The sequence below is a fragment of the Aplidium turbinatum genome, chromosome 12 (assembly GCF_918807975.1).
Source record: "Aplidium turbinatum chromosome 12, kaAplTurb1.1, whole genome shotgun sequence".
NCBI classification, from domain to species: domain Eukaryota; kingdom Metazoa; phylum Chordata; class Ascidiacea; order Aplousobranchia; family Polyclinidae; genus Aplidium; species Aplidium turbinatum.
This window is the reverse complement of record NC_137483.1, coordinates 1,346,019-1,357,938: the sequence shown is the minus strand read 5'-3', so window position 1 is coordinate 1,357,938 and position 11,920 is coordinate 1,346,019. Positions and strand designations below refer to the sequence as shown.

Below are 11,920 nucleotides of genomic sequence, written 5' to 3'. Positions count from 1 at the left end.
GCAATGCCCCAACCTACAAATTGTCTACAATACGTAACTTTGCAGAGCTTGTGACGTGGCAGACGTGTTTTTTAGTTAGTAAAGTGATGCATGGCTAAAGACTTAGTGTCGGGACAAAATCAAATGTTTCCTTTCATTTTTCCCTAATCGTTGATGGTCAAATACGATTGATTGATTGATTGAATCTTTATCCTTGGACTGGAAAAGCTTCTTGCAGAGCTTAATCCTGACAGTTTCGCATACTTGTAGAGGCTTTGAATCACTGACACAGACCCGGGCATCGAGATTGACGGAGTGAAGTTTCCGATTGTTGAAGTCTTGTTGCCGGGAAATTATTCCATCCATTAGATGTCGCTGAATGGAGAGCAGTCCTTAACGTGCGTTGCTTAAGCGCACACCCAGAGAGTAGGACCAGCACAGCTTGATCTTAAAGCTTCTTTGTTCCAGAAGTGACGGGCTGACCAATTGAGCAAATACAGTATGTGTCACTTGGCAGATTTACTTTGTTGGTGCTCTCTAAAAATAACGAAAGAATAAATGAAATTCGGATAAAACGAAAACTAAAGAACAAAATTTAGTCGAACAGATCCAACCTTTACTTCATGAAACTTTTAACAGCTCTCTTGGTCGTTCGCGCGGCAATACGACAATGATGTACGTCCGTGGATATGCAGAAGCCGTGTCCATCAGTGATAGTTACGATCCTACAACAAAGGTAACGACATGTCATAACCAGTTTTCCTAAATTTGATCACAAGCAACAGAAGCAAACTCTATAGGACAATATTTCAATCATTCCAGTATATATACGACACATTTGACAATACCATTTAAAGTATTAATGTATTTTGATTATCACGTTTTTCCACTATCCACACATGCGCAAGATAGTGAATCGGCGAAGCCCATTGGAACGAGTTGCTATTGAAACTGCCCACCCCAATTCGCAAGCAATTGAAGAGATAGTGAATGGGGTGTGGGCAGTTTCAATAGCAACTCGTTCCAATGGGCTTCGCCGATTCACCATCTTGCGCATGTGTCTCAGATTTTCAGGCTGCACACCACATTATCTACCAATGTCCTGTATAGTGTATACCGACCCCAAGATAGACATGTGGACCTAACAACGCTCGATGAATACACAATCCATTGGCTGCTGTGCCTGGATATAACGACGTGACATGCGGCGGCCTCAAACGCAAGAAGATGAAGATTACGTTTTTTTATATTTCTTAAATAAAATTTTTTTTAAATGCAATCGAAATAATTTATTTTAAAATCGAACGAAACTCATTCAACGTGTCTCGTATCAGAGAGGATCAAATAAGACTTTACAGCAAGCACAGCGATTTGATGTAGTTACATGCCTGGCCATATTTCTGTCCACATCCCTGACCACTCTCTTGTCACTCTCTGGCCAAGTGACGTAATCAAATGTTTGTTGCCTCAAGGTGTTTACGTAGAATGGCTTGAATAATCGAAACAATGTTTCATTACTATGTTAGTTTTTTTTAGAAAGTTTTTTTCTTTCTGAATACGAAAACATGTCATAAAAGAGCGCTTTTCATTGTAACCTTGATAATGATGTACGATCCAAGTTTCAAGAATTTACAAAACTTTAACCTTTGTATTTTAGGTAGACGTGGATGATGTTGTTAGATGGTTGCTGATGTTCATTTTAGTGATTGTCCAGATTGCGTTGATTTCGATTTGTGCTTGCGTGAGAAGCTGGGTTTGGCGTAATCAAAGACGCCTTGCTAGAAATCAGGTTCAAACATCCAGAAGTGCTGGTATTGTAAGATCTCGGAACAGGGTAGAACAATCTCCAAGAGGAAGAAGAGGTGGTGATGAAGCTTATCTCTAGGCAACCGAAGATAACTCGGATCTGTCAGATGAGGAAAAATCACATGAAAACGAAAGATTTCGAGCTTTCTCTTTAGTGCAAAGGCGTTTCACTGAACTGTTTGAAGATTGTTGCAATAACTTTTTATTTTCTTGTTCTTTTCGTTTGATTTTTTGCGTTTTGATTCCAATAAAATTGATTTTATATTATTCATTGTATGGAAGATGATTTTTTGCAGCACAAAACTAAGAAAATGCCAAAGTTTTTTCCCCTGAGTTAATTTCGCGTATGTTTCACTGCAACAGTGTAGCCAGTCAGGTAAGCGCAGGACTCCAGGAACAGCATGGCAACGATATTTCCACATTTTCGTCTTTCCGAGTTACCATCGTAGATCGTTCAGAAATGCTTTGTCCTGTAATTAAGATCTGCGTTCCAAGAGAAAATATTTCAGATTTTCCGGAAAAGTGATTCCAGTGGAGGATTTTCATTGCAATGATTGTTTTTAGAAAACCAACCAGGTTGGGTTATGATCAACTAAACTCGATTGAATGATTGATTGGCGAGTATGCCAGGGCGACACACAAAGGATCTTGGTTGCACACCGCTTGAGAGCACGCGGTTATTTTTTGGCAAGAAAGTGTTAGATCCAGGGTGGGGAACGTATTTACTGGAGAGGGCAGCATGACTTTTTAAATATTATTGGTGGGCTACAAAAAGTTTCATTTTAAATATCGTGCAACAAACATAATAAAAAATTTCTATTTACATTAGACTTAGGCCAATGAATTTTTATTACTAGGAGGATGAAATAAGCGAGGAGAGTTGACACAAGGTCAGTATAAAATAAGTTGTCGGGTTTTACATATATCTGAGTATATTTACCTACATCTGAGCCAATCAAGAATAGAATTTCCTAATAAATTCAAAGAGCATCGGGTATCACTTTTAGTTAAACCACCTTACACCGAGCAAGTAGTTTCACATCACACCTCTATAATTTTTTGTTTTTGCTATTTTACGAGCTTTAATCCGACACCGCCGCCAAAACCCTCATAATAGATTTAGACCACCAATGGCGCATCAAGTTTATTATACTTTTCATTGCTGTTAATCACGTGAATTTCTCAAATACTTCTATTAAGAAATAGAAGCTTATCTTCCGTCATTGTAGGCCTGCTTTCATCATCACTTCTTTATTACAATCCGTTTTAAAACATTACAACAATCTCCGCTTAAATTACAAGTCAAATCACTTTTATTGTAAACACACTTGCTGCAACATTAAAGCAATTCTTAAACCTGGGGAAACACCTGAGAAAGTTTATTGATAAATAAAGTTTGTGAACAAAAGGTTAATAAATATTTGGCAGTTTCAGTGTTAACATCTAGTTGGTTTAGTTTTAAAGCTTTAGTGCTTGTGCTATTTTTCTGGCATTTTCCGATCACTTTAACACGTTCGATCAAGTTAATAGTGGCAAGATTTTAAATTTACAATCACAAAATTTATCAAAGTAAAGAAGTTGAGAATTGTCCACATGTGTGGACATTGGTCGTTTGGAGGCTACATAAAGTTTTCACTGTAAACCTAGATTGGTGATGTTTTTATTTGTATATAATTGCTACAAAAGAGAAACAACTTAAAAGTTATGTCAACATCTAAACCAGTGTTTCTCAACCTTTTTTGGCCCAACGCCCCCTTTATAAACTGGCAAAATTTTACCGGCCCCAACAAAAACGATTACTTACGAAAAGAAAATATATATTTGCGAGCATTTAAACAGTATACTGGTGGTAGTGGTTACGTCATAATGGAATTCACCAGATTTTGTGATATACTGAAAAATTATTGAATTTAAATAGATAGCGTTTTTAAACAAAACGGTTGGTCAATCAAATACGATGATGGTGTAAGAGAAATTGTTGGCTATCGTGCGAGCAAGTAGAGTAGATTATCCAGACAATGATGTGACAAAATCGTTTCGCTTGTCGGTAGATGGGTTAAACCAGAATGCTCCCTAATAATCAAAACGCCTCCTTATGCCGAGGTAATCATACCGCCCTCCTGTAAAATCAACCCCCCCCCCTTTGAAAACCATTGATTTAAAGCGTGAGCCCTCGCCTTCCAGCTGAAACCTGGCTCCTCGTGTCCCGTCCAGTGAGTACCATCTGCACAAAAGCAGATGAGAAACGAAACTTGTCAACAAACAGCCTCCACCAGGATAGCACAGCTGCAAGGGGCAATTGATAAGTTCAGACGCCCCACCATTCTGCAGCTAAATATAGAAGGCTACACAACAAGCAAGATCAAAGTTGTGGAGCAGTTTGCCCATGCCAACCGGGCACTCATCCTCCTCCAAGAGACCCACCGCACCTCTGCAGATAGGCTAGCTATTCCCAACTACACGCTAGCCGGGTCTATTTTAAGCAGGAAGCACGGCATTGCCACGTTTGTGCATGAGAGCTTTGTCGACCAATCTCCAACTGATGCCGAGACTGAGTGGGTGTACATTTTTCTCTCAGACTAAAACATCGTCAACATCTACAAGCCCCCATCTCAGCAAATGTTGTCACCATCCCTTCCAACGTTTCCCTCCCATAGTCTCTACACTGGCGATTTCAACTGCCAGCACACCGACTGGGGCTACAACAACACAATCAGCGACGGAGAATTCCTGGCTGACGGGACCTCTACAAACCATCTTGCCCTCCTATTCAACTCAAAAGAACCAGCCAGTTTCCTTTCATGACGCTTGGGAACAGGGACACACCTTGACTTGGTCTTCGCACGTATCGACAGCTCTCTTCCAGACAGATGTGTGCTTGAGAAGTTTTCGCGATCCCAATACCGGCCGTCCTTCATCATCGCCCCAAAACTTGTGGCTCCTTTCCGGAATTCACCAGTGAAGCGATGGAACTTCAGAAAAGGCAATTAGACTTAACACAGCCTCCTGACCAATAAATCTGCTGCAAAGTTACCATCGACTGAAACATGCAACGCAGACGAGGCATACCAGGACTTCTGCAATGCCATAATAACTGCGGCAAAGGCCACAATACCACGTGGCCATCGAACCAGCTATACTCCGTGCTGGGACTCTGAGTGTGAGGCTTTCTATCGCTCCTGTTAAACGCCACACACCTGGTACTGCTTATAACATGGCCGTCACCAGACTACTTGAGCAGCTTTACGCAATGAAGCTTGAGCGATGGAACGAAGCTGTCCAAACCATCGACTTCTCACAATCAAACCGCAAAGCATGGATCACCAGCAAAAACCTCCATGGGCGCTCAGCAAACTCCCCTAGTCAGTGCCTGATTTCTGCAAATGCCATCGCTTCCCAGTTAGTGTAGAACGGGGCCTACAAGACAAAGAACCGCAAACAGCCCGCCTTGTGGTCAAGGAAGTATCTGCTCCGTGGCGAGTGGAAACTCCACTAGAAGAAACAATCTCTGAAGATTTCACTCCAGAATTCGCCACCGCTCTCTAGTGAAACCACACAAGTCTGTAGGGCCTGATAGCATCTGCCCTGAGCTTATGCTCCATGCTGGCACTGCCCTCAAGTTCTGGTTACGTTGACTCCTCTCTTTCTACCTGAACCATCTTTCAATTCCAAAAAACTAAAGAAGAGCTTTAGTACTTGCGATCCCTAAGCATCACAAACCACCAGATGACCCAAGGAGTTATCGTCCGATATCCCTCCTCTGTGTTCCTTTCAAAATCTTTGAAAGATTGATTTATGTCCGAGTCAACTCAATCATAGCAATTGTGCTATCAAACTATAAACAAAGTATCAGAATTATGAAAAAGATTATTCCTATTGCGTATCATGATCCAATAATGGCTTTGTATAAAAGTTAACTTCAGTTGTCACGCAAATGAAGCTGGAAGGTGAAGTCAGAAGTGCGGGAGCACGACAGAGCCACGGTGGAAACGATATTGGATCAGTTCGATCGGCTGCATGTGGTTTGTCGCATTGTTTTCAATTGTCCTCTGTTTGACAATCCTTGCAATCTTTTATAGAAATCAGGGAGTCAGGAAAACGGAACTCCCAACTAGGTGGCGTTCACTGCCAAGAAGAAGGTGTTAAGACGAAGTGTTGCCGGATGATTTTTTTAATTCCAATTTAGAAAAGTTTGAACAACATTTGGCAACACTGAATATTAATACACCCTCTTCTAGACAGGTGGTTGGATATCTCGTACTCTAGACATCCCTGATAGAAATTGTAAACATTTCTGTCTAATTGTAATTGTAAACATTTCTGTCTATTTCAAATAAAAATGCTTAAAATGCATCCCATTTATAGAAGAACGAGCTCGAAAAAAAGTGGAAGTTGAAGACCGTGAGAAGGATTCAGTTTGGACGTGTGAAGAGGAACTTTTATCCTTCATCAGGAGGTTGGAAAAAGAACATACATTAAAGATGAAACGATGAAAAACGTGAGGAGATTCAGAATTGAGCTACAATCTCTTGAAAGCAAAAGGTGTGCGCTCTGTTATGTCATTGTATCAGTTATCATTTTTGTCTTAAATATGTTCGAGACAAAGAAACAGTACCAGCCACAACATACAATACAGCAACGTGGTGCGGAGGACTATGGCAGAATCTTATGATCCGCACATGAAGCATGTTGGGAATTGTACGTTGTTTGTGTGTTACAAAATTATAAACAAAATATATCATTGTAGTTAATATCTAGCATGTGATGCATTGCGCATGTTCTAGAGTAGACGACCATTTCACAAAAGAAAGCATAATTTTCAGATATTATTTTATCTAATACTTGTTCAATTTCGAAAGCAAGAAGCACAGCATCATATTTGAGAGTTTAAAGAGCTACAGTGGATGATCTTTTATCACCACGGAAGAAATCATTTTATCTTTAGGATGTGCAAGACTCCTTGCTGGCAAGGAAAAGACATTTGGAATCTCTGAAACCGCGTCTTCAACTGGAGGCTTCAAAACTGCAGGTTAACGTGACGTCAATAAAACAACAGATTGATCCATCAGCGACAAGGCGTAATGTACATCAGCGTAAGCGCAACTAGCTGCAGCAAAAATACGTCATCACCCCGAATCCATTCAGCAACGCTGAGTGTCAAGCATCAACGAGATTCACATCATTTTTTATTTGAGGTCTTTGGTATGACCCGACAGGTGTCGAGTCCAGGTCTACCGACTCAGAGGCAAGCACTCAAACCACTACGTCACAAAAATGGTGAACGTTTGGTACCCGGACATTTTGCCGAAAGACATTTTGCCGAAACGACATTTTGCCGAAAAGACATTTTGCTGAATAGACATTTTGCCCAAACTCCTTTTTGTGTTATGTATCGATATTCTCCACAGTGTGTTTTAGTCTATCGCTCACAACCTTAGTCCTTTCGGCAATTTGTCCATCGCCAAAATGTCTTTCGGCAAAATGTCCTTTCGGCAAAATGTCCGTTCACGGAAATTTTAGGTCAAATTTCATCAAATTGTAGTTTCTTTGAACGTCACAAATCTCTGACGTTTGACATGACGTCACGTGATTTGTACGTTTCTTGTTTATTATGCTTCTGGATGAAACGCTGGAACACTGTGGTGGCTTTGTAACTTCAAGCATCGTAATAAACCAACTCATTCATGGCTAGCAAACGTCTGCAGACGTTAAATCAATGTAAAAATACGGACCTTGCCAATTGGGATTAGCGTAGCAACGCTGCAAAAAGTTTGATCAGTAATTTATTAAACAAAAAGTTTGAGAGAGGTTTGAAACCAGATTCCTCAACTACCAGAAGCAGGAGACGGAGTGGCTGAACAGAGTTGTGGTTTCTCAGACTTGGTGGTGATGATGTGGCAAAGCATAAGAATGTAGCCTACAAGTTCTCAAAGCACTTTGAAAGAAAGCAAGGGGGGTAGCAATTTCAGCAAGGCTTAGAAACAAGATGAAACAGATTTGTGTCAGGATATTGACTAAAATTTGTAAAATAAAAGCTAACAGAATTTCTGTCTGCTCAAACGCAATACATGATAAAATAAAACAAAGGTTACCATACTAAATATAAGTCTTACTTACTATGTTTGTTACATAATGAAGAAGTCTAAAAATTCATTCAATTACTATTAGTAATAAATAGCCCTACTCAAGAACAAGCATAAAGATGAGGACTTTTTTGCTCAAGTTGTTTTTGCAACAAAAAGAAACGTTTGTTTTGGAATATTTTAATAAAGTGAACTCTATGCGCTAGTGAATTAGTTCCATTTCAGATTGAGATTGATTACCCTGTGATATATGTATATATTTTCTGTATAAAAATTTCTGGGGTAAATTGAACAATTCCATTAAGTTCAAGCACTTCCCTGTTGAATTTTCCTTATAATTTTGGAGGCATTATTTTAAAACATAACCCCGTGTGTTTCATTTTATTCCATGAAGCTGAAAAACACAAACTCAACGGTTTAAATATTAAGTAGGTTACAAGGATATTTTTCGTATGGTAACTTGAGCAATTGCTCCAATTTACTTCAATTAGCATTTGCACACTCAAACCTATCCTGAATTTGGCGACCAAATTGAGAATAGTTTAAAAACTGCAAGACTAACTAATCTATACTTTTTGTTGAATATATTCAATGATATATATCATTTCTTTCTATGCTTACCAAAACAACAAAAACAGATTTGATTTACACAGTGCAACGATAACATTGTCCAGTTTTTTGTCACAAAAACAAGTTTGATTTCAAAAATATCCAGTAACTGCTTGCCATTGTAAAATGCGATTTCTATCGGACATTATAAATGCATTAACTAAAGTGGCAATGTTATTAGGTCTAAAAGCGATTGTGGTTAAACTTTTACAGATTTTAGTTTTTTAAAGTTTGTTATTTTGCGAATGATGAATTATTATTATTTTATTTTGAGATACCTTGTTGGATTTTCGCTGCGTTTCTTAACCTGCAGGTAAGCTTTCCAAAGTTATACGGCCACTGACGCATCTAACACAATCACAATCGGGAGTTTTAAAAGTTCGAGAAGCTACTCAATACTGAACAACGTACGATGAAGAAAAGTGTTTTTGAAGCTACAATTGTCAATAATAGAAAACCTCACAGAGCTTATGACGTAACAGAAGTGTTGTTTAGTTGGCAGCGTGATGCATGTTTAAAGATTTATTGTGGTAACTCAACTGAAACGTTCTCATTTATTTCTTCATCTTAATTGTTGATGAGTATCTGTCAACTATCTTAATGCATTTACTTTGTTGAACGAAAAAGTAAACAGATCTCAACTTTATCAAACGCTTATTTTTTGAACAGGTTTGGGGATCGTTCGTGCTGCAATGCATCGCCAATTATGCCCTCAGCTGAATCTGAAGACGCCAGGAGTTACAACCATCACCATCATCGCCATCACCATCACCACTCGTTTGCTGAAACCATTCATTACAAAAACTTTAAAGATGCAACAAAGGTACTTCTTCTATCGAGTCTTCTAAAGTTCGTTGATAAAGTTCGTTGATACACCCGCAGGTTAACGCATTCTTCCGCAACGGAGTTATACACTGACAGGTCCCACCTACTGCACCAGTGGCAAGCCGAGGGCAAAAAAGAAGGTGGTCCGCTGTTTGGGGCTCGGTGCCACAGATACATGCAACTGGGCTCGTGTCGTAGCCCCACTCCACCATTGCAGACTTAGTGCGTCCAACACCGGTTCGGAGTCGATTTAATGTTTTCCACTTTGCCCAGGGAGCGTTTTCTTCTGGGGGGAGTGACTCTGATGGTGGGACCTTCATTTCAGTGTATGATGGGTCATTTTCGAATTGTTGTTTCCATTGCTTAATTCTTGTTTCTTCTTTTGTTGAGGTTAGTGGCTGGACGTGTGTTAGGAAGCTTTTCTTGATTTCAACCGGGTTTGTGCAGCAGTTTTTCCATATAGAGGATGTTTTTCATCACATGTTTGTTTTAGCCTTTCAGCTTGACTGTTAACATCTCTTCTTATGTGTGGTGGTGCAATACCAGCAAGCACATTAAGTTTGGTATTTGTGGGCTTCAGACACCCAGTAATAAGACGACAAGAATGATTGAGTACCGAGGCTTCGATGAGTGACAGGACCTGTTCCAAACAGGGCATGCATATTCTGCTGTGGAGTAGCACAAAGCCAATGCGGTCATTCTGAGGGTTTGTGGATTAGTGCCCCACCCAGAGTTGGTAAGCTTACAAAAGTACTTACGTCACAAAGAACGTTTCTCTTGTAGTACAAGTAGTACTTGTAGTACTCTCTTGTAGTATCTCTTGTAGTACAGTGTAGGTTTCTCTTGTTTCTCTTAGTTTCTCTTTCGTTTCTCTTAGTACGTTTCTTAGTTTTAGTTTCTTAGTCTTAGTTCGTTTCTCTTAGTACGTTTCTCTTAGTACGTTTCTCTTAGTACGTTTCTCTTGTAGTACTTGTAGTTTCTCTTGTAGTACAGTGCTCTTCAGCAGGGGTTCCGCGGAACATATAGTGGAGCTCCGTATATTTAAAAGGTTTCGCGAGATGACGTTCCTTGTGTTTTAGGGAATTGATTTCCTACTTCAATATGTTGATGCATTATTCTGAATTATTAGATCACTGTACCGCATCCACATTCCAAGTAGGCAAGTTTGTTAAACAATGGATAGAATGCAGTCAATCGACAAATGAGAAACATCGATAGCGAACATGGAAAGAATAATAAACATAAATAGAAAAGACAAGATTAGAAATGAAATCATCAGAAACAAAACTTGTATCAAAGATGTCATAGAAACAGCAACAAACCTAAAGTGGCAATGGGCGGACATTAGCAAGCATGACAGACAACAGATGGGCCAAGATAACCACAGAATGGACACCCAGATATGCAGGAAGAACTAGAGGGAGACCAAAAAGGAGATGGCGAGATGACACAGAAAAGATTGGCATCACCTGGATGAGAACAGCAAAAGACAGAATGGTGTGGAAACATATGTGGAGGCCATCTGCCAGCAGTGGCATGACCGGATGATAATGATGATGATGATAGCTAAGTCACTTGCTATTAGGGGTGTTAAAAACGTTTTTTTCAGTGATTGTTTTTTTGTGTGTGCTAATTCTAATCGTTTCATACGTTTTCTCAAGGAGCAACCCTGCTCGTATCATAATGATGATGATGATGATGGCGTATGAGTTTTGCTCGAGTGTGACAAGCTTCGCTTCGCATATCTTTTTTCTTAAAGATATGGTACTGACGGGAGGGACCACGAGAAGGTGCTTGTTCTTCCCCCCCAATAATAAAGAACTGCAAAAGAGAAATTAAATTATAACTGCTAAATAACTTATAAATCAGTTTACTGCAGTTTTGATTTGATTCAGTCAAAAGTGTCGCGACATGCTCAGAAAGTGGTACCAACCACATCTCTGTCCACATCTCTGGCCACGTCCATGTCCACATCTCTGGCCACGTCCACGTCCATGTCCACGTCCATGTCATGTCCACATCCCTGACCCCATCCATGTCCACATTCCAGGCCACATCCTAGTTATGTAACAAAGATTACTTACTTTAACGTGTTCTTTCAGGAACTCCTTCCAAGACAAAAAGCCTTATTTAAATTTTTGTTCGCTCTTGCACTTCATGTCATGAAAGATTTCATTGCACGCTTGGTTATATTGCAAAGGTTATGACGTTTTTTAAAACTTTTGCTTTTGCGCTTTTAGGTACCGTTGCATTCGAATGATGGGCATTCGAAGTATGTCGCCATTCCATGCGCGGTGATCGCGTTTTGCATCATTGGTATTTATTTGTTTTTGCGTTGTGAGCGTTCTTCTGCTGAAGAAGATCGAGAGGAAGAGCCTCGCCAGGAAGAACAGCTTAGTAATGGCTCACTTGTGTGATTTTCCAAACTAAATGTTTGTCGTTTTCAAAAGCTAAAAATAGAAAAAGCAACTGAGAGCGATTGGAAGGAAGCAACCAAACAAAGAAAGTTCAACCCTTGGGTTGTCAACAATAACTCATCTCGAATCAATATTCTCTGAAAACATCGATGCCGCGTTTTAATTCTTTTTGTGTGAATTCTTTCTAACCTTAGACGCTAA

The 11,920-nt window shown here is 39.7% G+C and overlaps 1 protein-coding gene across 1 annotated transcript; it reads left to right on the top strand.

The window, feature by feature from the left end:
- Positions 1-8,703: 8,703 nt before the first annotated feature.
- LOC145780751 (uncharacterized) lies at positions 8,704-11,920 on the top strand. Its single transcript, XM_082592377.1, has 3 exons — positions 8,704-8,790; positions 9,147-9,300; positions 11,543-11,920. Exons 1-3 carry the CDS (start codon positions 8,723-8,725, stop codon positions 11,717-11,719), a joined length of 399 nt encoding a protein of 132 aa, XP_082448503.1. The 5' UTR covers positions 8,704-8,722; the 3' UTR covers positions 11,720-11,920.

Bases quoted from the DNA above. Each gene is read 5' to 3' on its own strand.
- LOC145780751 (XM_082592377.1), top strand. From the start codon at position 8,723: ATGATGAATTATTATTATTTTATTTTGAGATACCTTGTTGGATTTTCG. The intron at 8,791-9,146 runs GTAAGCTTTCCA...TTTTTTGAACAG, and splicing joins CTGCGTTTCTTAACCTGCAG to GTTTGGGGATCGTTCGTGCT. The intron at 9,301-11,542 runs GTACTTCTTCTA...TTGCGCTTTTAG, and splicing joins ACTTTAAAGATGCAACAAAG to GTACCGTTGCATTCGAATGA.